We start from the raw sequence: 20,279 nt of genomic DNA on the forward strand, positions 1-20,279 counted from the left end.
TCAAATGCCACTCAACTCTTAGAATTACTCACTACCTGAAGTAATGAATATGAAAGCCATATATAAATATTTTAAAGGCATTTCAGTTTGCTGAACTATGATGGTTAGAAATGAGAAAGCCAGAATTAAATTTATATTTCGTTGCCTTATTCCTAATATTTTTGTTTGATATGTGGGTAATGGACAAGCAAATCACCTAAAGAATGAAGTCTGCGAGCATGAAAACACATTTCCGTAATTGCCTTGGCAGGAAGCCCGCGTGCTCTGGCGGCAAGGCGGTGGATGTTCTGCAGGACGGAGGAGGTGCGTGCTCTGCGGGGCACGTCATCAGTAGGAAGGTCTGCTCTTCTCAGGTCCCCTGTGAACACAAGTGTGTGTTTACCTTTGAACACAGAGCTCCAAACATCCTTAATGATTCGTGTTTGCTGATAGCTCAGCTTGTCTAGTCTTTAGAAGATAAGAGAAGAACAAGGGGAATTGAATAAAAGGAAACTGCATACCTGGGAGTAAAGTTTGATTTCCACTACAGCTGTTAACCTTTGTGGTGCAGATTCTGTGCAAGCAATGGATATGTCAGATGAGTGGGTAGGTGCCTTTTTTGTTTACATGCAGACACAAAACCTGTCATTCTCTGGCATTGATTTTTGGTAGCAGTTGTGCACACTGGCAGGCTGTCAGTGCTGGCCTGCTGCTCTTGAGAGGAACTCTTCCAAGCTACAGTAGCCTCTGCTGACGTTTGCTTATCTCAAGAGGAGGCCTTTTCTTGTGTGGAAATTTCCTGGGGCTTATTCTGTACTGCTAATCATTTTGCTAAGATGGTGAACAGAACTATCTATTTCTAATATTCAGATTCTTTCAAAGGCACCATTTTTGGCTTTGCATTGCACTGCCTACATTTCACCATTTTTCAGAGGATTCCTCGCATCATTTAGATGATATCTATATGATCGTTTTCTGTGAAAATAGAACAGCTTTTGCATTTAATTTGGAGACAATTTTCATGTAGAAATGCATGACCTGGAAAGCTTGATGTAAGATGAAAATCCTTTGATATGGAGGATGTAGAGGTTGTCCAAGGTAGGAGCATTAGGAGGATAGCTGTAATTTCATTAATCCCTTAACAGTGTTGTATCTTAAATGGCTTCAAAGTGTCTGGACTAGATATCTGAAATCACAAAATCACCGTACATACTGCAGGCACCAAAAAGTTCTGTTGTAAGAATCAGCGATGCTGTTGAAGTAATGCTATTTGTTGCAGGCTAGCCATTACAGATAGAACTTTCTGCTCTCAGAAAAAAAAAAATAATCTGGCTATGCATTTGTTTATTTTTAACTTGGCAAAATACAGGAAAGATGAAAAAGCTTTTCTGCCAGTTATGCTTGAGTTTTTGTAATGTTAAAGTTCAGAAATACTGAAGCAAAGGCTTTACATAAATTTTCAAATTCTGGGAAAGCAAAGAAACTAGCTTTAATTGTTACCTGGTTTCATTAGTTTATGTTAGTACGAGTCCCGTTTGGCATGACATTTTCACTTCACATGAATTTGATGAGAAGAGAAATATCTTTCTGAACACTTCATGAGTTGATATAAGCCTTGTAAAAGGCCTATCTGGCTCCCTGGAGAACTCTCAGATTTTGATTTTTCCCATAACACTAAACTCTAATAAAATAGGTTGTTTGCAAGGCTTAGTCATGTAACGTTTTCCATTAAGAATCTGCTTTCAAATGCACTCAGCTTTGATGTGAAATCCAGCGAAAGAAATTCAGTGTCTGTCTGGGAGACTCATGGCTGCTATTCTCAGGTTATTTGTCTGACCTGCTTCGTGACGGTGTAGCATCAATGGCCAAAAGTCTGCATACTGCAGAGTGAGCACGTTTAGTCAATTTTCTTCAGTGAGCATACTTGTTTAAACATGAAGGTGGTAGTGCTGAGATCACTCCAACAAATGGAAGCGACTATAATGCTGCTGCTCTTATTTTGAGACTGACTCAATGTGTAATCATTCTTCTCCTCTCTTTTGTCCATAGCTCAATAAGCAGCAGCTACAGACACTGAAAGAACGTTTCCAGGCCTTTCTGAATGGGGAGACACAAATCGTAGCAGATGAAGCATTCTGTAATGCTGTGCGAAGTTACTATGAGGTAAGATGTATGCTTTGTTTTTCTCTATTGTTTAAGAAGTTCATAGGATCTCTTTTAATGGAGGTGTAAGAAAAGGAATTTTAAGTTTTGTAAGCTGTGAGCTTGCACACATTCTAGAAACAGCTTCCTACTCCAGCTTTGTGATTTTATAAGTGGAAATCCACTGTGTCGGCTCAGGAGATAAACTGAAATGGAAATATCCACTTGTTTTGAACAAGGAGGAAAAAAAAGACAAAACAGAAAACTCCTGGTGCTAAAAATCTTTCTGGCAGCATTTGACACAACTCAGCGCTGCTACTTTTATCTCCATATGTCGAAGTTACCTCTTTTAATCAGAGATTCAGTTGTAAGTTAGCATCTTGAGAAATGTGTCCTCTGATTTCTAGTTACTGTGCAGGATTCTTGGAGAGGAGCTGCCTGTTCTCCTCCCAAAGCAGCAAAGCTTTCCGCGTGACTGGGCCAGCTCTCTCCTTCTGCTGTAGCTTCCCGGGGATGTTCTGTGACTGCCTGCATCAGTGCAGATCTTTAGATGTACTTTTAATTGCACAAGGCATAGGTTCTGTAACATCAGCAGCACGTGATTAGAGAATTTATGTCCTACTGTTAGCAAAGGGTACTGTGAATTCATTTCTAATGCAGCTTAAACTTGTTCAATGAATCACAAGGGCTGCATGTTAAACTTGCATTTGTTGAAGAGTCTTCGTCCCTATTTCACTCTACCACATCTTTTTCAAATGTCTTAGTTTTAATTTTTAATATACTATTCATCCTCATTCTCTGTCAGCTATTCTTTGCTATCAACTGAAACTTTTCTTCAGAGATAAAAATTTATAACTGGTGTTCTAGCTTGCCTTTACCTACATGAAATTATGTTGCACAGAAAAAGAAGAGGTAAGAAGGGTCAGAAGGGCTCTCTGTCACACAGAAGTGTGAGAATTCAGCATGGGTTTCTCCAAGTTGTAGGCTGACCACTACTGTGGCAGGTGGAAGAAGTGAAATATTGTAAGTGCACTTGTGAATAGATGGGAATGACCGGGTTACAAGTCTGCGGGTGAAACATGAAAATATGAAGGTTCATGAGGTTGTATGTAGGAGTGCAAGAACAATGTAGGAATCTTTAGAAGATAATCCTTTTTTCTCTATAACTGATGCAGAAGTTAAGACTGGGAAGAAGAGCAGTGTGGAAGATGGTTAGCAGGTCATTGCTCTCTCGACACACCCAGGTGCAGCCATGGTCTCCACGCAGCAGCGAGCTGTTGCTAAAAGGAACGTGGCAACTCAGACTGAAAGCATGTATGTCCATGCTGCAGCTCAGGTCTCAGGCTGCAGAGAATGCCTGGCCTTGTCACTGCTACAGGACAGAAGGGATACCACCTGTGCGTGGTGTGAGCAGGTGAATGATCTGCTCAGCCTGGTGGCAGAGCTAAAGGAGGAAGTAGAAATGTTGAGGAGCATCCGGGACTGTGAGAGGGAGATTGACTGGTGGAGTCGCACTCTGCCATCCCTACGGGAAGGGCACGGGGGAGATGCTCTGCAAGCAGTGAGGGATCATCTACCCTCTCACAGTCAGATGGGAGGGGGTAACCTCAGAGACAGCAAGGGATGGAAACAAGTCCCTGTTTGGGGCAGCAAGCGGACTGCCTCTCAGCCTGTCCCACCTTCCCAGGTGTCCTTACATAACAGGTATGAGGCTCTGGAACTGGAGGGACAGGGGGATGTGGATGTGGGTTAAGGTCCATCCATGCAGGAGAGGTTGCCTGGGGCCAGTCAGACTGCTCCCCGTATTGCTACAATGACAATCAGAAAAAAAAGAAGGGCTGTCATCATAGGGGACTCCCTTCTGAGGGGAACCGAGGGGCCGATATGCCACTCGGACCCGTCCCACAGGGAGGCATGTTGCCTGCCTGGAGCCTGGGTGAGAGATGTTGCTAGAACATCACTTGCCTGGTTAAGCCCTCTGATCACTATCCTTTACTAGTTTTCCACTTTGGAAATGAAGAGGTAGGCAAAAGACATTCTCAGGTGATCAAAAGGGACTTTAGGGCTCTAGGAAGACTGCTGAAGGGATTGGGAGTGCAAGTAGTGTTCTCCTCTGTTCTCTCAGTTGGTGACTGGGATCTGGACAAAAGGAGGAGGACGGATATGCTGAATGAATGGCTTTGCGAATGGTGTCGCACTCAGGGCTTTGGGTACTATGGCTTGGGATGCAGCCTTGAGAAAGGGGGAATGCTGATGGCAGATGGGAGATGACTGAGTAGAAGGGCCACAAAGTGCCTCTATGCCAATGCACGCAGCATGGGAAATAAACAGGAGTTAGAAACTGTGGCACAATTGGGAAAGTATGACCTAATTGCTATCACAGAAACATGGTGGGATGAATCCCATGATTGGAGTACTCTGATTGAGGGCTACAGACTTTTCAGAAGGGAGAGACAGGGTAGGAGGGGTGGAGTTGCCGTCTATGTTAGGAAGTGGATAGATTGTGAAGAACTGTGTCTGAGTAACAGCCATGATCAGGTTGAGAGCTTATGGGTTAAAATCAAGGATCGGTCCAGTAAAGGAGATCTAGTGGTTGGGGTCTGCTACAGGCCACCTCGTCAGGGAGATCCTGTTGATGAGGCCTTCTTGCTTCAGCTGCAGGAAGTGTCACACTTGCAGGCTCTTGTCCTGATGGGGGATTTCAACCACCTGGCTATCTGCTGGGATAGCTGCATGGTGGGTGGCAGACAATCCAGGAGATTCCTGGAGTCTGTGGAGGATAACTTCCTAGTCCAGGTATTAGATGGACCGACCTGAGGTGAAGCCCTAGTGGACCTGGTGCTCACCAATGCAGAGGAGAGCATTAGAGGGGTTAAGATTGGAGCGAGCCTGGGCTGTAGTGATCATGCCCTGGTGGAGTTTGTGATCTTGAAGAATGCAGGCAGGGTAAAAAGCAGAGTCAGGACCCTGAGCTTCAGGAGACCAAACTTCGGGCTGCTCAGGGAATTCCTGGATGAGATCCCCTAGGAAACTGTCCTTAAGGGCATGGGTACAGAACAGAGCTGGCAGCTCTTTAAGGACACCCTCCTGAGAGTGCAATGGCTCTCCATCCCCCAGCAGAAGTTGAGCGGGGGACGCAGGCAACTGACGTGGTTGTGCAAGGACCTGCAGCTTAAACTGAGGGAAAAGAGGGAAATGTATGTGAAGTGGAAGCAGGGTTGTGTGGCCTGGGAGGAATACAAGGCTGTTGTCCACGTTTGTAGAGATAGGATTAGGAAAGCCAAGGCACAGATGGAGATGAACTTGGCAAGGGATGTGAAAAACAACAAGAAGGGGTTCTACAGGTACATAGGCAAGAGGTCAAGGAGAGTGTTCCCCTCTGATAAATGAGGATGGAGAGCTGGCTTCCTCAGACATAGAAAAAGCTGAGGTACTCAGTGAGTGCTCTGCTGACCGGTGGTCAGGCTTCCCACGTCTGTCAGGACCCTGAACCCCTACGTGAGGGTGTGGGGAGTGGAGTCCATCCCACTGTAACAGTGGAACAAGTCTGAGACCTCCTCATGCAATTGAATGTATATAAGTCCATTGGGCCAGATGGTATCCATCCCAGGGTTCTGAGAGAGATGGCTGATGTGGTTGCGGAGCCGCTTTCTATCATATTTGAAAAATTATGGCTGTTCAGTGAAGTCCTTGGTGACTGGAAAAAAGGGAAACATTTATCCCATTTTTAAGAAAGGTAGAAAGGAAGACCTGGGGAACTACAGGCCGGTGAGCCTCACCTCTGTGCCTGGGAAGATCATGGAGCAGGTCCTCCTAGAAGACATGTTAAGGCACATACGAGATGAAGAGGTGATCCAAGACAGCCAGCATGGCTTCACTAAGGGCAGATCTTGCCTGACCAATCTGGTGGCCTTCTATGATGGAGTGATGCCATCAGTGGACAGGGGAAGGGTGACAGATGTTATCTTCTTGGACTTGTGCAAAACCTTTGACATGGTCCCTCACCACATCCTTCTCTCTAAATTGGAGAGGTATGGATATGAAGAACGGACTTTTTGATGGATTAAGAACTGATTGGCTGGTCTCAGCCAAAGGGTTGTGATCAGTGGTTCCATGTCAGGGTGGAGGCCGGTCACAAGTGGTGTCTCTCAGAGGTTGGTCTTGGGAACGATGCTCTTCAACATCTTCATCAATGACATAGACAATGGCATTGAGTGCACCCTCAGCAAGTTTGCAGATGACACTAAGCTGAGCAGTGCAGTCGATACATTAGAAGGAAGGTAAGCTATCCAGAGGGACCTGGACAGGCTGGAGAAGTTGTCCCATGTGAACCTAATGAGGTTCAACAATGCCAAGTGCAAGGTGTTGCACTTGGGCCGGGGCAATCCCAGGTATTTATACAAACTGGGGGAAGATCTTGAGAGCAGCTCTGCGGAGGACTTTGGGGTCCTGGTGGTTGAGAAGCTCGACATGAGCCAGTAGCGTGTGCTTGCAGCCCAGGAGACCACATATTCTTATTATCATTTATTTATCTTTTGTGCCCTTTTCGTTTGCTTTATTATCCAGTTCAGCTGATTCTGTATTCTGATGCTTCCTCATGGGTATGTCTTCCACATGTGGTCCAGCACATCTCCTGTTTGGACACGCTTATTTAGTAGTTTGAATGTGGGACATCTTGCTTATCAGCTTTAGTGTTAATTTCCTTATACTTTAGCCGCTGAGTTAGTTTAATTTTATCTGACTTGAGGGGAAACAAATACGTGGTCTGCACAGTAATTATTTTACTCTGAAAATGATTAATTTCCCTTTAATCTTATGCAATAATCATGGTTTGAGACTTATTACTAGCCAGGCTGATGTCGTTACTGCAGGTGGTTTTCCGCGCCCAATTATTTACCTTTGAATGTGAAAGAGAAGGTTTCATTTGAGTATATGACATAAATCTTGTATTGTTAGTTTCAACTGTTTGAAGTCATTACAACTGTTTATAATTACTGATTTTGCTCAGAATTTTTCCTCTTTTAGAATCTAAATCTAAGTTTCTAGGATTTAGGAATTTATTGTAGATCAGTTTTTGATTTATTTCTAGAAATAGTTGCTGAAAGAGTTTATTTATTATCAATATCAATTTCACTGTGTTGTAAGAGAGTCAAGATTGTGTTGGAAGTGTCATACTCCTATGTCAGGAATACTTGTGAAGGTTGACACTGGTCATTGTTATGTCTTTTCTAATTTTGCTAAGGTTTTTAAGACTTTCTATTAATGTCTTGGAATTATTTTCCATTTATTGTAAAATTCAAAAAGGAAAACAATTTATAGGAAAAGTTGCGTCAATTATTCTTTGATCCTCTAAAAATGGTTATTTTCCTGTTCTGTGCAATTCCTCTCCCGTAGTCCCACACCACATTTTCTTAAGTCTCTGAAATATAGTGTGGTTTCCTTGTATATACATATCATTTAGATATTTTCTCTTCTCCTCTTTTTTAGAAAAGATAAATAAATGTTTACAGTTGTGTTTCTGTGATCATTCAAAATTAACGAGTTGTTCGTGGCTTTTTTTTTGTGGAAAATTCCATTGCAGATATTAAGCCAGATTCTAATCTGCAGAACATCAGATGTTGGCGATGCTTTCTGGATAAAGAGAAAAATTCAGTCATATGGCAATTGATTATGAGTAATTATATTGGACACACTGCTAAGTGTAAAATTGACAGAGGAATTTATGAAATAAAGTGTTTCTTTGTATATTTCAACCTTGTTTGTTCTACATGTGTATACACACACACACACACATATATATATACACATATACTCTTTCATATTCTTGTATGTTCTTTCATGGAGATTGGAAAATGCTTTTGAAGAGCCCTAAGAGGTTCGTTCACAACCTAAGACTTAGCCTAAAATGAATACATACCCATTAAACTTACGGTACTGATTCTTCAGTCTTGAGCATATGCAATCTTAGGTATGAACAATGTAGTTGCAGAGCACTGTGATGAGTATTTGAAATAATGAGAACTTTTTCAATATTATAATGATTGCATGCTCTGAGGTTATCAGTTCTCTGCTTAAAGCACTGTGCAGCTGCACAAAGCTGTATGTACTGGTGTTTTTCCTGTTTTTTTGGGGTTTTTTTTGCTTCATTTTAAGTACGTGGTTCTAAGTCATAATTACTGCATGCTGGTTAAATCTGAATGTTAAATGCAGGATCTGTAGCAGTTGGCACTGAGAATTTTTCAGAGTTTAAAATCAGACCTAGTTTGACTGTACATATTAGCCTGAGATACGGAGATTGTATTTAACTTTCTATTTCAACTCAGGCGTTGAAGTCCTTGGCAAATTAAACTCTTGCCTGCTGCAGTCTGACAATAGGAAAGAACTGAAGTGTGGCCAATAGAGATCCATGAGACAGGAGATTGGTGTGTGATCTCAGCTACTGGGTTTGTATCCCCTGAAGGGGGCTTGGGATAGTTTTTTTTAAAAAAAAGTGACCTAAAAGTAGAAAAGCGTCCAAGATCACCAACAACAGAAGTTCCAAATCTGCAACTTCCTAAGAAGATAAACTGTTTCATTCACTCTCCACAGGAGAGGGGTTGAGTGATACCTTTCAGCTTCTGCAGTAGGTAGAGCAAGAGTCCTTCAAAAACCTTTATCCTCTGGTTCAAAATCCTGAAGGGTGAGCAGAGGCCTTTGCGGTCTGCAAGAGGTGAACATGGCTGCTGGAGGCAAAAAGCACCTTCCTGCTCTTCAGAAAGGACACTCCATGTGGGACCTAGCAGCGGTTGATGTGGTCACCATACAAAGTCATGGTGGCTAACTTCAACCTTGAGCATGAGTAATTGGGCTGTTAAGGAGTTTGTACAATCTGTAGAGACAGGAAGTGAATGAAAATTATGTGTAATTATTATTATCAATGTCTACCAGTGCAGATATACCTGTGATAGAGTCACTGACTCTTTATTTTGATCAAAACTATGTGGACTTTTACAGGAAACATGAAAATAGCTTTCTTCCCTTAATGCAGAGTGGTTGTTTGGCCAGTAATAGAAGCATGTGGTACAGTCACAAAATCATCATTCTTTGCACTTATCCTTAGAAAAGGATGAATTGTGTTTTGGAGCTTTTTAAAATTCTTATTTCAACATTTGGATGTTGAGTTAGTCTGGAATAAAAATGAGTATTTTTATAAAGGCAGGAGCGAAGCAGTGATGCCATTTCTGCTCATAATTATGGAATAAAATGTTCTGAAGATTTTTATAGGTATGTCAAGGAAGGGAAGGACAAAAGTATCTCAGTGGTGAAAATGCAGCAAGATAGCAGCTTCCTGGACTAAGTGGTGTTTTGGCTGCTTTTATGGCTTGATTTTAATATCAGCTATTTTAGGTACACAGTTCTTATTCAAGGCAACAAAAGGTATGATCCTGATGAAGATAACCCTAAAAGAACTAAAAAGCATTCATTAGAATCAAAACACAGTACACACAAAATAGATAATGATTAAATGTTATAATGTTCTGTTTTGGTATTAGCAAGGCAAAATAATGGAATCAATAGATCAAACATGTATTTAAATACATTAAGATAAAATTGTAGAAGCTAAATGGATTTCAGCTGATTTCTGCTTTCATTTGTTTTTTCTCAAAGGCCATAATTAGCATACGTATTTAGATATACTGAGGGATGTGGGCTTTCTTTAGATCCTTTTCAAAAAGGTAAGCATTAGAACAATTTGAGAGCTATGGTTGTTACAGTCTCATTTGCAGAAGCAGTCTCCACAGTATGTTTCCTTACACTAACTCTAGGATGATGTGGTGTTTTGCCTTGTGAGGGAGCCTTTCAACAACAAATGTGTTTACAGTTGCACTTATCAGCATTTGCACTGCTTGTTTCTTTCCAGTTGTCTTAAAACTTTGACAAACTTCAGTGTAACATTAGTGTGGGGCTGTTATTTTAAAGGTCTGTTCTAGGGCAGTTCTTTGAAGAGCTTTAGTAAAATGTTTGTAGGCCACCTCCGAGAGAGAAACAAAGAAGGTTTATCTAGGTGACGCACTTTGTTGAAGAATGCCTTCAACGTTTTGGATCAGCAGCCTCAATTTGGCGTGTAATGGAGATTGCTTCAGTGTTAGCAGTCTAATTACGCTCCTCAGAGAAGTGAAGGGGAGATAAGGCATGACGAATTCAAACTTGCTTTACATAATTTAGCCCACTCTGGGCTAAAGAGAGTTAGCAGGATTGCAGCTCTATGGTGCGTGGCCTCTCCTCAGGGCCTGCTGTTACGTTGCTTGTGTGTGGAAAGTGTATCAGTAATGAAATCCTCTTGTTTCTTGCTTTACAAACAACTACAACTAACTACTTTCTTTGTCTTTCTAAAGAATGAGTATCCCATTTTCATTTCCACGCACATGGCTTCAGAGGAGCAAAGGATTTTGCTGTGTATCCGCACAGAATATAAGTATTGACTGTTGAAGCTGTCTGTTTCAATCTCTTTAGGCCACTGGTATTTGTGGATAATCATTGATAATTTGACTGAGGATGTCGTGCAGTTTTCGTATTAGCATTACAAATGTAATTACAGCAGATCTTTATCGCAAACTGCTAAATGAGGTAGTTGAGGGAGGGAGATTGGTGTTTTAATTGCACCTATCTTAGCTCTGCAAGTGGTGTGTGCAGATAGGAAGAGAGGAAGAAATGGCTCATTGAATGGGAATGAAAATATCCCAGTAACAGTATTCTTATTGTTTGTTTTTTGGCTGCTGTTGTCAAAGGGGAATACGAAATATCTTGTGTACTCAACTCTCCAGAAGTAATTAGTGTTGGGCGAGGTACATCTCTACTATAGGGAGCGGCTTGTGACATTATTTACTTGTTTAACAGACACACAAAATCTGAACAAAACTGTTAGAACACCAAGAATGGCTCAAACTGTTACACAACAGTGAATTTGCTCACCATTGCTTAATTATTTTTGTCTTAATCCTACTGCTGTTTTTCTGTGTCTCAAAGGAGAAAAACTTACCTAGGCTTCAGTTTTGCACTTAGCAGCAAGATGCACTGAGATGGATTATACACATTTTTGTTGTTGCTGCTTTATGAACTGAAAACAAATGGTTTTTCCGCTAGGCTGATATTTAATAAGACAGGTGACAATGTAACATCAAATATTCTCTCTTTTTAACTTGCAAATCATTATGTTGAAGGATTTTTATTTCTTTCATTAGATATTCAAATGATGACAACTCTTAATCTTTTAAAGTTATCTTTCCCTCTGCCTTCTCAGTGATATTTAAAAATTAGACCAGGTCTCTGCATGGGCCCTTCAGGCCCTGTGGCAGGGGAAAGACTACTGCAGAGTATTTCATTAAGAAGTTACGTTAACACCAATGAACTTTCCTTTATGCCTTCGTATCGTCATCTCTGTTGTGTGGTCCAGTTGGAGCACATCTCAGGGTCTCTCCAGAATAACAGAGAACAACCAGACACTTTTTTCAGCAGTCAGATATTCAGCGTGTTCTCTGACTTGCTGCCTTTCTCCATGACCAGAAGGAAGCAGGCAGTTTAATGCCAGTAGTACACTCCAAGGCTCTGAATACAACATAAGTTAAAATTTTGACAGGATGCCTACAGACTCTTGTCAGCCAAATCTGTCCAACCAGTGTCTCTTTCTCTTTTCCCCGACTCTGTCGTCACTGAAATTTTCTCATATAATTTCTTTGGGTTTCAAGTGTTGATGAGTTTCACTGTAGAAAGCTGCCATAATAATATTTTTCTAATTAACTATTCTACTGAATAATAAGCAACTAGTAGCTGAAATATTTCTTCACCTTAAGAAAGGCAAAACAAACAACCCATGTGCAAACAAATTATAAGGGAGAAAACCTCCTGTTTTCCCGTATCATTGTGTGGAATTTTTAGGACTCAGATTTACTTTGATTATTATTTCATTTATTCTTAGATTTCTAGGTGATGGGGAAAAAACAAATGTCATTTGGGTGTTTTGATAGAACTCTCTGTTACCATTTTACTTTGTGACAGAAAGCTTTACCTTTATAGATGTGTGACTTGCCAAAATCTCTTAAACTTTGAAGTAATGTCTTGGAAAAGTGGCATTTTCTTCTTATTGGCAAATTAAGAATCTCTGAGTAAACCAATCTAGAGGGAACAAGGCAGAAAGGGATGAAAAAGGTCAGGAAATGAATGGCTAAAATTTACAAGTCAGTAAATGAGAACTGATCACAATGATCTCTCTCAACTGCATTTAATTTCTGTTCTGTTACTAATTACAAAGGAAAGCAGCAAACTCTTACATCTCAAGAACTGTGAAGGCAAGAAACAAACAGTGATGTAAATATTTACTTAGTGACTATTTTCAGATTTTGATTGATCTACATTTCCCACCATAGCGTATTGCTGAAAAGTCAAATGAGAAAATGAGATTCTTAAGCTTTTTATTTACTGAAGTAAGCCTTGTAGTGCCATAGAGACAGCTTTTTTTTATTTTATATTGCCTCATAAAGGCTTTACTCCCTTCAGAGCAAGAAGGATGCTTCGAAGTTCAATCCAGCCATAAAGTTGTTAACCGCCTAAGATTCTCACTCAACAAGAAACAACATTATCTTAAATGGAGCATGTGGGAAGAAATAGATTACCAGGTCTGTTCCAGTTCATAATTACCTGTGTAGAGCACAGCTAGTGAACAGTAACTGCCTCGTTAAGGAAACTTGTTTCCTTTCCACTTGGCCCTGCCATCAAACCATTTCCCCTGATTTCTTAGTTTATTTTTTTTATTAACTTAAGCTCATTGCTTAGCTTGCTGTTTTTCTTTGTATTAAGCCTATCTTGTGCCTACTTAGCAAAATAAAAATGCAGAGCAAATTAACATTTTCTTGATCTGTAATAAATAACTTGTCATCAGGCATTTATTATGGTCCCTGTTTGGACCTTTCTCTTTTCCTGTTTCCACATGATGCTTCCAGATGCATCCTCAAATCCTGGTGCAGTTCTGATTGTACCATTTAGTTTAATTGATTAATGTGTTTGTTTTATTGGTTAATATGCTTTAATAATTAATATGCTTAATTCCTCACAAGTGATATCAAAGCAAGTGATTGGCAGCAATGTGGATTTGAAGCTGATGTAGAGGAATGAGGATGCACAAGTGACAGTGCCAGGATAGATACAGGGGCCATGGAGCCTCACTGGATGCAGGTGCTTGGGGCAGCTCTACACTGATCTAGGCTGCCTGTAACACCTCCATTAGCTTCTGAAGTGCGTGCCCATGTCCTCGTGCTTGCCAGCATATCATGTTGTCATGGAGGTGTGCTCCAACCTCAGAGCCGCCATGCAGCAAACTCGCACATGTGGCAAGATGGTAAAGACAGTGCTGCTGCCTGTTTTACTTCCTCCACAATGAAATGGAGTGAAAAGGTGGAATGCGCACTTCTGTACCTATACTGATAGATTCATATCATAGTCATACATATGATTTCTTGCTCCTTTTTTCTGTTTCTTCATCTTCTCAGTAATGAATGCAAAACGAATGTTCATTTGCTGACTTGTGGCATGCACATAGGCCAGCATTTCCCAGCTGTAGAGTTGTGGTTGGGTATATGGGACTTGTCAGCATTACATACCTTGCAGCGATTTCCCTTGGTTTGGAAATGTGCACATGCCAATTCTCAGCCCAGGCATGAGAAAATAAATTGTCTCCTTGGCATGAAATTGTTATGCTTTTGTTACATTTCAATTTTCTGTTCTTGTAGTACCTTTCCTAGAACTAGGAAAGGCTTTTCTGTAAGAGCAGCAAAACCTTTATTTGTATGTGTTTGTCCCTGCAGTTTCACTGTGATGAATACACACGCTGAATAATGTGTTATTCTGCTCATTGTGTGGTTGTGGTGGGTTGAGGGTTGGCCTTTTTCTCCCACATAATTAGCAATGAAACTAGAGGGAATGAAACTTGAGGAATGGCCTCAAGTTGCGCCAGGAGAGATTCTGTTTGGACGTTAGGAAAAATTTTCTCTCTGAAAGAGTGGTCAGGCACTGGATCCGGCTGCCCAGGGAGGTGGTGGATTCACCATCCCTGGAGGTGTTCAAGAAACATTTCAATGTTGTACTAAGAGACATGGTTTAGTGGGCAAGTGCTGGTGGTAGGTGGATGGTTGGACTAGATGATCTTGGAGCTCTTTTCCAACCTTGGTGATTCTGTGATTCTATGCAGATGTCAGTGTAGCAGATCCTTCTGAGTTTAAGTACTTTAACAGGAGATCAGATTTCATCTTCAGGGAAATGCTACATTATCTCAGACCTTTCTTTCTGATTAGCTTAAAATTAACCATATAACCACATAACCACAAGTATCAGTGCAGGCTGGGACATGACCTGCTGGTGAGGAGCTATGAGGAGAAGGTCCTGGGGGTCCTGGTGGATGTCAGGTTGGTGATGAGCCAGCAGTGTGCCCTGGTGGCCTAGAAGGCCAGTGGGATCCTGGGGTGCATTAAAAGGAGCATGGCCAGCAGGTCAAGGGAGGTGATCCCATCCTCTACTCTGCCCTGTTCAGGCCTCACCTGGAGTGCTGTATCCAGTTCTGGGCTCCCCAGTACAAAAAAGACAGAGATCTTCTGGAGAGAGTCCAACAGAGGGCCACAAAGATGATAAAGGGCTTGGAGCCTTTCCTGTGTGAGGAAAGGCTGAGCGAACTGGGTGAGAGAAAAGAAGACTCAGAGGTGAATCTTATTAATGTTTATAAATATCTAAGGCATGGGAGTCAAAGAGACATGGCCAACCTCTTTTCAGTGGTCTGTGGGGACAGGACAAGGGGAAACAGCCATAAACTTGAGCATAGGAAGTTCCACACCAATATGTGGAGGAACTTCTTCACAGTGAGGGTGACAGAGCACTGGCACAGGCTGCCCAGGGAGGTTGTGGATTGTCCTTCTCTGGAGATATTCAAGTCATAGAATCATAGAATCATAGAATGAGCTAGGTTGGAAAAGACCTACAAGATCACCCAGTCCAACCATCCACCTACCACCAACATAACCCCACTAAACTATGTCTCCCAACGCTATATCTAAATGTTTCTTGAACACTCTAGGGACGGTGACTCAACCACCCCCCTGGGCAGCCCGTTCCAGCGCCTGACCACTCCCCCAGAAAAGTAGTATTTCCTAATGTCCAGCCTAAATCTCCCCTGGCACAACTTGAAGCCATTCCCCCTCGTCCTGTCACTAGTTACAAGAGAGAAGAGGCCGACCCCCAGCTCACCACAACCTCCCTTCAGGTAGTTATAGAGAGCGATGAGGTCTCCCCTGAGCCTCCTCTTCTCCAGACTGAACAATCCCAGCTCCCTCAGCTGCTCCTCATAAGGCCTGTGCTCCAGACCCCTCACCAGCTTCGTCGCCCTCCTCTGAACACGCTCCAGGGCCTCAATGTCTTTTTTGCAGTGAGGGGCCCAAAACTGGACACAGTACTCGAGGTGGGGCCTCACTAGGGCTGAGTACAGAGGGAGAATGACTTCCCTACTCCTACTGGCAACACTATTTCTGATACAAGCCAGGATGCCATTGGCCTTCTTGGCCACCTGGGCACACTGCTGGCTCATGCTCAGTGGTCAGGTCAGGCTGACAGGCCTGTAGTTCCCCAGATCCTCCTTACGACCTTTCTTGTAGATGGGAGTCACATTGGCAAGTTTCCAGTCTTCTGGGACCTCTCCAGTTGACCAGGAACGCCGATAGATGATGGAAAGTGGCTTGGCTATCTCTTCTGCCAGCTCCCTCAGTACTCTCGGGTGGATCTTGTCCGGCCCCATGGACTTGTGGCAATCCAGGTGGAGTAGTAGGTCTCTGACCATTTCCTCCTGTATCATGGGGGGTTTGTTTCGCTCCCCATCCAAGACTTCCAGGTCAGTCCTACCTACCTGTGTAGCCTGCTGTAGGGGGCCTGCTTTGCAGGGGGATTGGACTCAATCATAGCTAGAGGTCCCTTCCAACCCCTACAATTCTGTGATTCTGTGAACCATATATATATACGTATCTCCCTGTTCTGAGTCCATTCACCTGTAAGTCTTCTTTAATTTTCCTTTGAATGTAAACACTAGAAGTATGTCCTTGTCAGTTTATATATAGAATTACAGTTTTTTGTTTATTTGCTCTTTCATAGTTCTTCTCCTTGGTTTGTATCTTGGCAGGCCAGAACACTGTGGCAGGAATATGTAGACAAATTGCAAGAGTCAAATGTCCTAATAACGTCCTTTTTCTGTTTTGCTGGTTGTCTCTGAGTGATTGTTTTCAGAAATATTTCCTCTATAAGTAGCTAAATTAAATGCAAGCAAAATGTACCAAAGCAAAGTTAACTGTCTGTACTGTTCTTGCACTGTTGTAATCAGCAGTGGCACAACTAAAACGTGAGTGGTTTTGAACCCCTTTCGCCTTACTGCTTTCCAAGGCAGTAGTGCAGCTGTTTCTTATTTAAGATAACATGTGCAAATTAGAAAATATCCTTTACTTTTTGCCATTAATTAAGAAGTAATTTTATAATTTTAAAATCTGGTCTTTTTCTAATGGAAAGCAAGTTACCTCTTTATTAGGCTTTTGAGCTTTTGGTAGCTCAGCAAAAGTCAGCAGAAAACTGTAAACAAACCACACAGCCAAATCTTCTGCAAATCTCTATTAAAAAAAAAAAAAGACAATGAAAAATTGCAAGTTTACAAAACTTAATAATACTCAAGCAGCAGTACTGTGCCAAACTGAAGGAATTCAGTGTCCATTCTCAAACAAAAGGAGATGTTGGATGAAAAATACATACGCAGGAGAGGCCCACATTATAATTTCCTCACATGTTCATGTCAATTTCAATCATCAGGGACTCATGGGGCCTCTGTTGCTTGGTCCCCTTTCCATTACTGGTAACAGCGTACTGGAGCTGTTCTTAGTTGCAATCCATCCATTTCTTCTCTGCTTATGTTGAGAGGGAATTATGGACCTGCAGAAGTGATCCTAAAACACCAACTGGTTTTTGCTTCTGAGCAGTGGCATCCTGTCCTAACACCTGTCATATTCAACTGTGTAAAGACCAAATAGGGTGGTCCTTGGGGCCCAGTAACTGGCGTAACTTGTGCAGCTGGAAAATAAAGTTCTTTTTGAAATACAGGTTTTGGTCTGAGAGTTGCAGCAGTAATCATTGATTAATTGTAAATGATCCTTGTTGCCTTGTTCCAACTCATCTTCTGACTGTACTTCAGACGTGCAGCAAATACAACTGAGAAAATTGAACAAGGGAGCAAAAGGAAGTGATGCTTTCCATTTAGTTCCCTCGTTTTCTCTGTATGCATGGAGTTGATGACTCCTCTGTGCCTTGGTCCTGGCAGGGGAGTCAGCTGGAAACCAGAGTGTACGTGTGTCTTGAGGTGTGCTGGGAACCCACAGTTCCACCAGGTTACTGCAGCTCACTGTGATGCTTTTAGCTCTGTTTTCCTCTTGGACTACTGAGCCCATCTGGGAAGTAAGCTGAAGCTTTCATCTTTCAGCATGAAAGAGATTTACCATAGTGAGTACTGCTTCAGAGAGTCGATCTCTGCTGCCGATGAACTGATGAAGAAGGAACAAGTAAAGAATGACTTTCCCCCCTACTTCTTTGAGCATGTGTGAGTCACTTCTTAACTTCATTTTTCCTTTCCTCCAGAGAAAGGTCAAAAAGAGTAGACTGGCTCCCTGCTTGCCAGTTTTTAATTCTACATTTCCATGACTATAACACTGAAATTAAAGATGAGCTTCAGACAACTATCTGTACCTAATCAGACATATACGCCTTTGTCACTCGGGGTGTGATGTGCAGCATTAACTACACCAGCAGCTTTACACCTTCTTCATATTAGTCATGCTCAATTTATTCTGTAGCTCAGCTGACAGTATGATTTTTTTTTTTTTAAACATTCAAGTACTACTCTATCAAATAGTTCTGTCTGAAGAATTTTCAAATCCAGGGCTTCATCATTAGAACTACATGTTTTTTTTGGTTTTTTTTTTTCATTTGATACCAGCCTATTTTGTTGATAAATAATGTCTTAGATGAGATACAAGAAAGCTCATTGTTTGCATATGTCATCTGAGAGAATACCAAAATCTACACTGTAGCTGCAAATCCTGTCTTTTACCTTCAGCTTCCTCCTCAGTGCAGTGCCACTGTTGAGAACTTCTCACCTGAAACTTAAGAAACTGTTCTGACTTCAGAAGAGCTCCTGACACTGCTGTCATACTGGTCTTAGTTGACACTAGTGATGAATTTTGAAGCTAAGACCGAAAGGCAGGAGAGCCAAGACCACACCAACCAACGGCCCTAAAGAGATGAATAAGATGTCCGTCTTCATTTAGAAGACAAGTCATCACTTTTATGTGAGTAGAGCATTTATCACTGCTAGAGTAGTGAATTTAAAACACAGCAGGACTCGTGGCAGTGACTGTTGACCCAGATACGTATAGATGTTAATGTCCTTATTGTGGGTACCTCTGACAGAAGTGCTGAGATGTTACCCCAGAGTCTCCTTGAGAAGTCCTGCTCTCTCCTGGAATGATGCCTCATTTCAATCATTAAACAAGAATAGGGCTTACATCTTGAGGATGAAGTCAAAACAAGCACATGGCCTTTTTTTCCTTGGTAATATCACAATGAAAGGGGTCTGAGAGCTGCAGACAGGCTGCCCTCCTTCTGCCATGCCAGCCTGATCATCTTGACCCAACAAGTGTGTGGCTGGCATCTAACTGCTTCTCTGAGTCTGGAAAGAAGAGACTGAATTGTCTGTTAGTGTTACCAAGCAGACTGATGATGCCTGGGTCAGACTTCTTACCCCAAAAAATGGCAGCAAGAGAGAAAAAATGCGTGTAAGAATTGTCACAGCTGTTTTAAGAGAGCCTGTTGAAACAAAATAAGGCTCCTTTGAATAGGAGCCGCAGAGAAATTTCCAGGCAATTCAGGGGAAGATATTTTAACTCTTACTCATTGTGAAATGCAGCTACTTTTGGTATTGCTATTAATTCTGAAAAGAGTAAATTATGTATATCACTTCAGGGTCTGATTGATTACTGTGGGTGTTTTCAAGCTCAGAATTGTTTTATGGCTCTCAAGCTGAAGATGCACAGTTTCATTTAGTCCTCTCTCCTAACTTTTAAAATATGAAGACTCCTGGCAGCTCTAGGTTTCCCAATAATTCTTCAGAGATGATCTCCTCTATTGGAAGGGAAGGTATGTCTGCCTGTCCTCAACTGAAGACAGAAGGCAAGGGCTGTTTCCAAAACTTGTTCAAATTCAACAGTTACAAATCTGAATAAGTGGTCCTGGACATCCGAAACATATGTAAGTAAATGTGCTAAAGGGATTGGAATAACTTCATGCCTCAAACAATGAGGCACTTAGGAAAAAAATACATGAGCCCTGTTGTTGTATTCCAAGTTTATGAGCCCAGATCTAATGCTTTTTAAAGTAGTAATGACAGTAATTTACAGTGGCAGAGGAGTCTGGAAATGGAAGCTTGCAGAGGCTGAAAGTTGCGCTCAGTGTAAGCAGTAAGCAGAAATTCTTATTACTGTTAGATTAGAGAAGGGAAAAAAAACCCATTTTACTCAATTTCATAAAAATTACTGAGGCTAATGATTAAGTAAATATTATTTATAAAGCATGCAGCACACTTTGTTTTTGGAGATATCTTAATTTGCTTACTAGCCTATACTATCATAGATGTTGTTGAGTTGATGCAGTTAAACTGTCAGAAAAGGTATGGGTAAACAGCAATGAGGGCAAGTTAACAGCTTTCAGTGAAGACAACTTCCCCTTTCCACACAACAGACTATGACAAAGGAATTGATGATTTTTAAAAAAGTCCACTTTTCCTGTCAAAATAATGATGTAGCCAGCCTGCTGACAGCCTCTGAGATGGAATTTAATTTGTTACCTTCAGCACTAGAAGCATTCTCTGCAGAGAGCAGGTATCAGAGAGATCTCGTCTATCTGCTGCATGTTCATATGCTGTTGCTTTGAGGAAACGCTCAGAACTTTAGTGTACAGCATTCTTTTATTTTGATATACCAGTATATCAATGGAATCACAGGATCAATAGGATAATATTTATATATATTGGAAGTATATATAGATAGTAGATAGTGATA

At 41.6% G+C, this 20,279-nt stretch overlaps 1 protein-coding gene across 12 annotated transcripts in view; it reads left to right on the top strand.

Moving 5' to 3' along the window:
- Positions 1-20,279, top strand: part of CADPS2 (calcium dependent secretion activator 2) — a 318,188-nt gene that overhangs the window by 60,652 nt on the left and 237,257 nt on the right. For 11 of the 12 annotated variants that reach the window (XR_002434478.1, XM_021384806.1, XM_021384801.1 and 8 more), the window contains exon 2: positions 2,029-2,142. Coding sequence is in view for 11 of the 12 variants with exons in the window: in XM_021384806.1 (XP_021240481.1) it covers positions 2,029-2,142 (114 nt within the window). In the remaining variant the exon portion in view is untranslated. Of the gene's footprint in view, positions 1-400; positions 586-2,028; positions 2,143-20,279 lie in introns of those variants that run through there. The other variant, XM_021384807.1, reaches the window with a different exon arrangement.

The sequence above is a fragment of the Numida meleagris genome, chromosome 1 (assembly GCF_002078875.1).
Source record: "Numida meleagris isolate 19003 breed g44 Domestic line chromosome 1, NumMel1.0, whole genome shotgun sequence".
NCBI lineage: Eukaryota > Metazoa > Chordata > Aves > Galliformes > Numididae > Numida > Numida meleagris.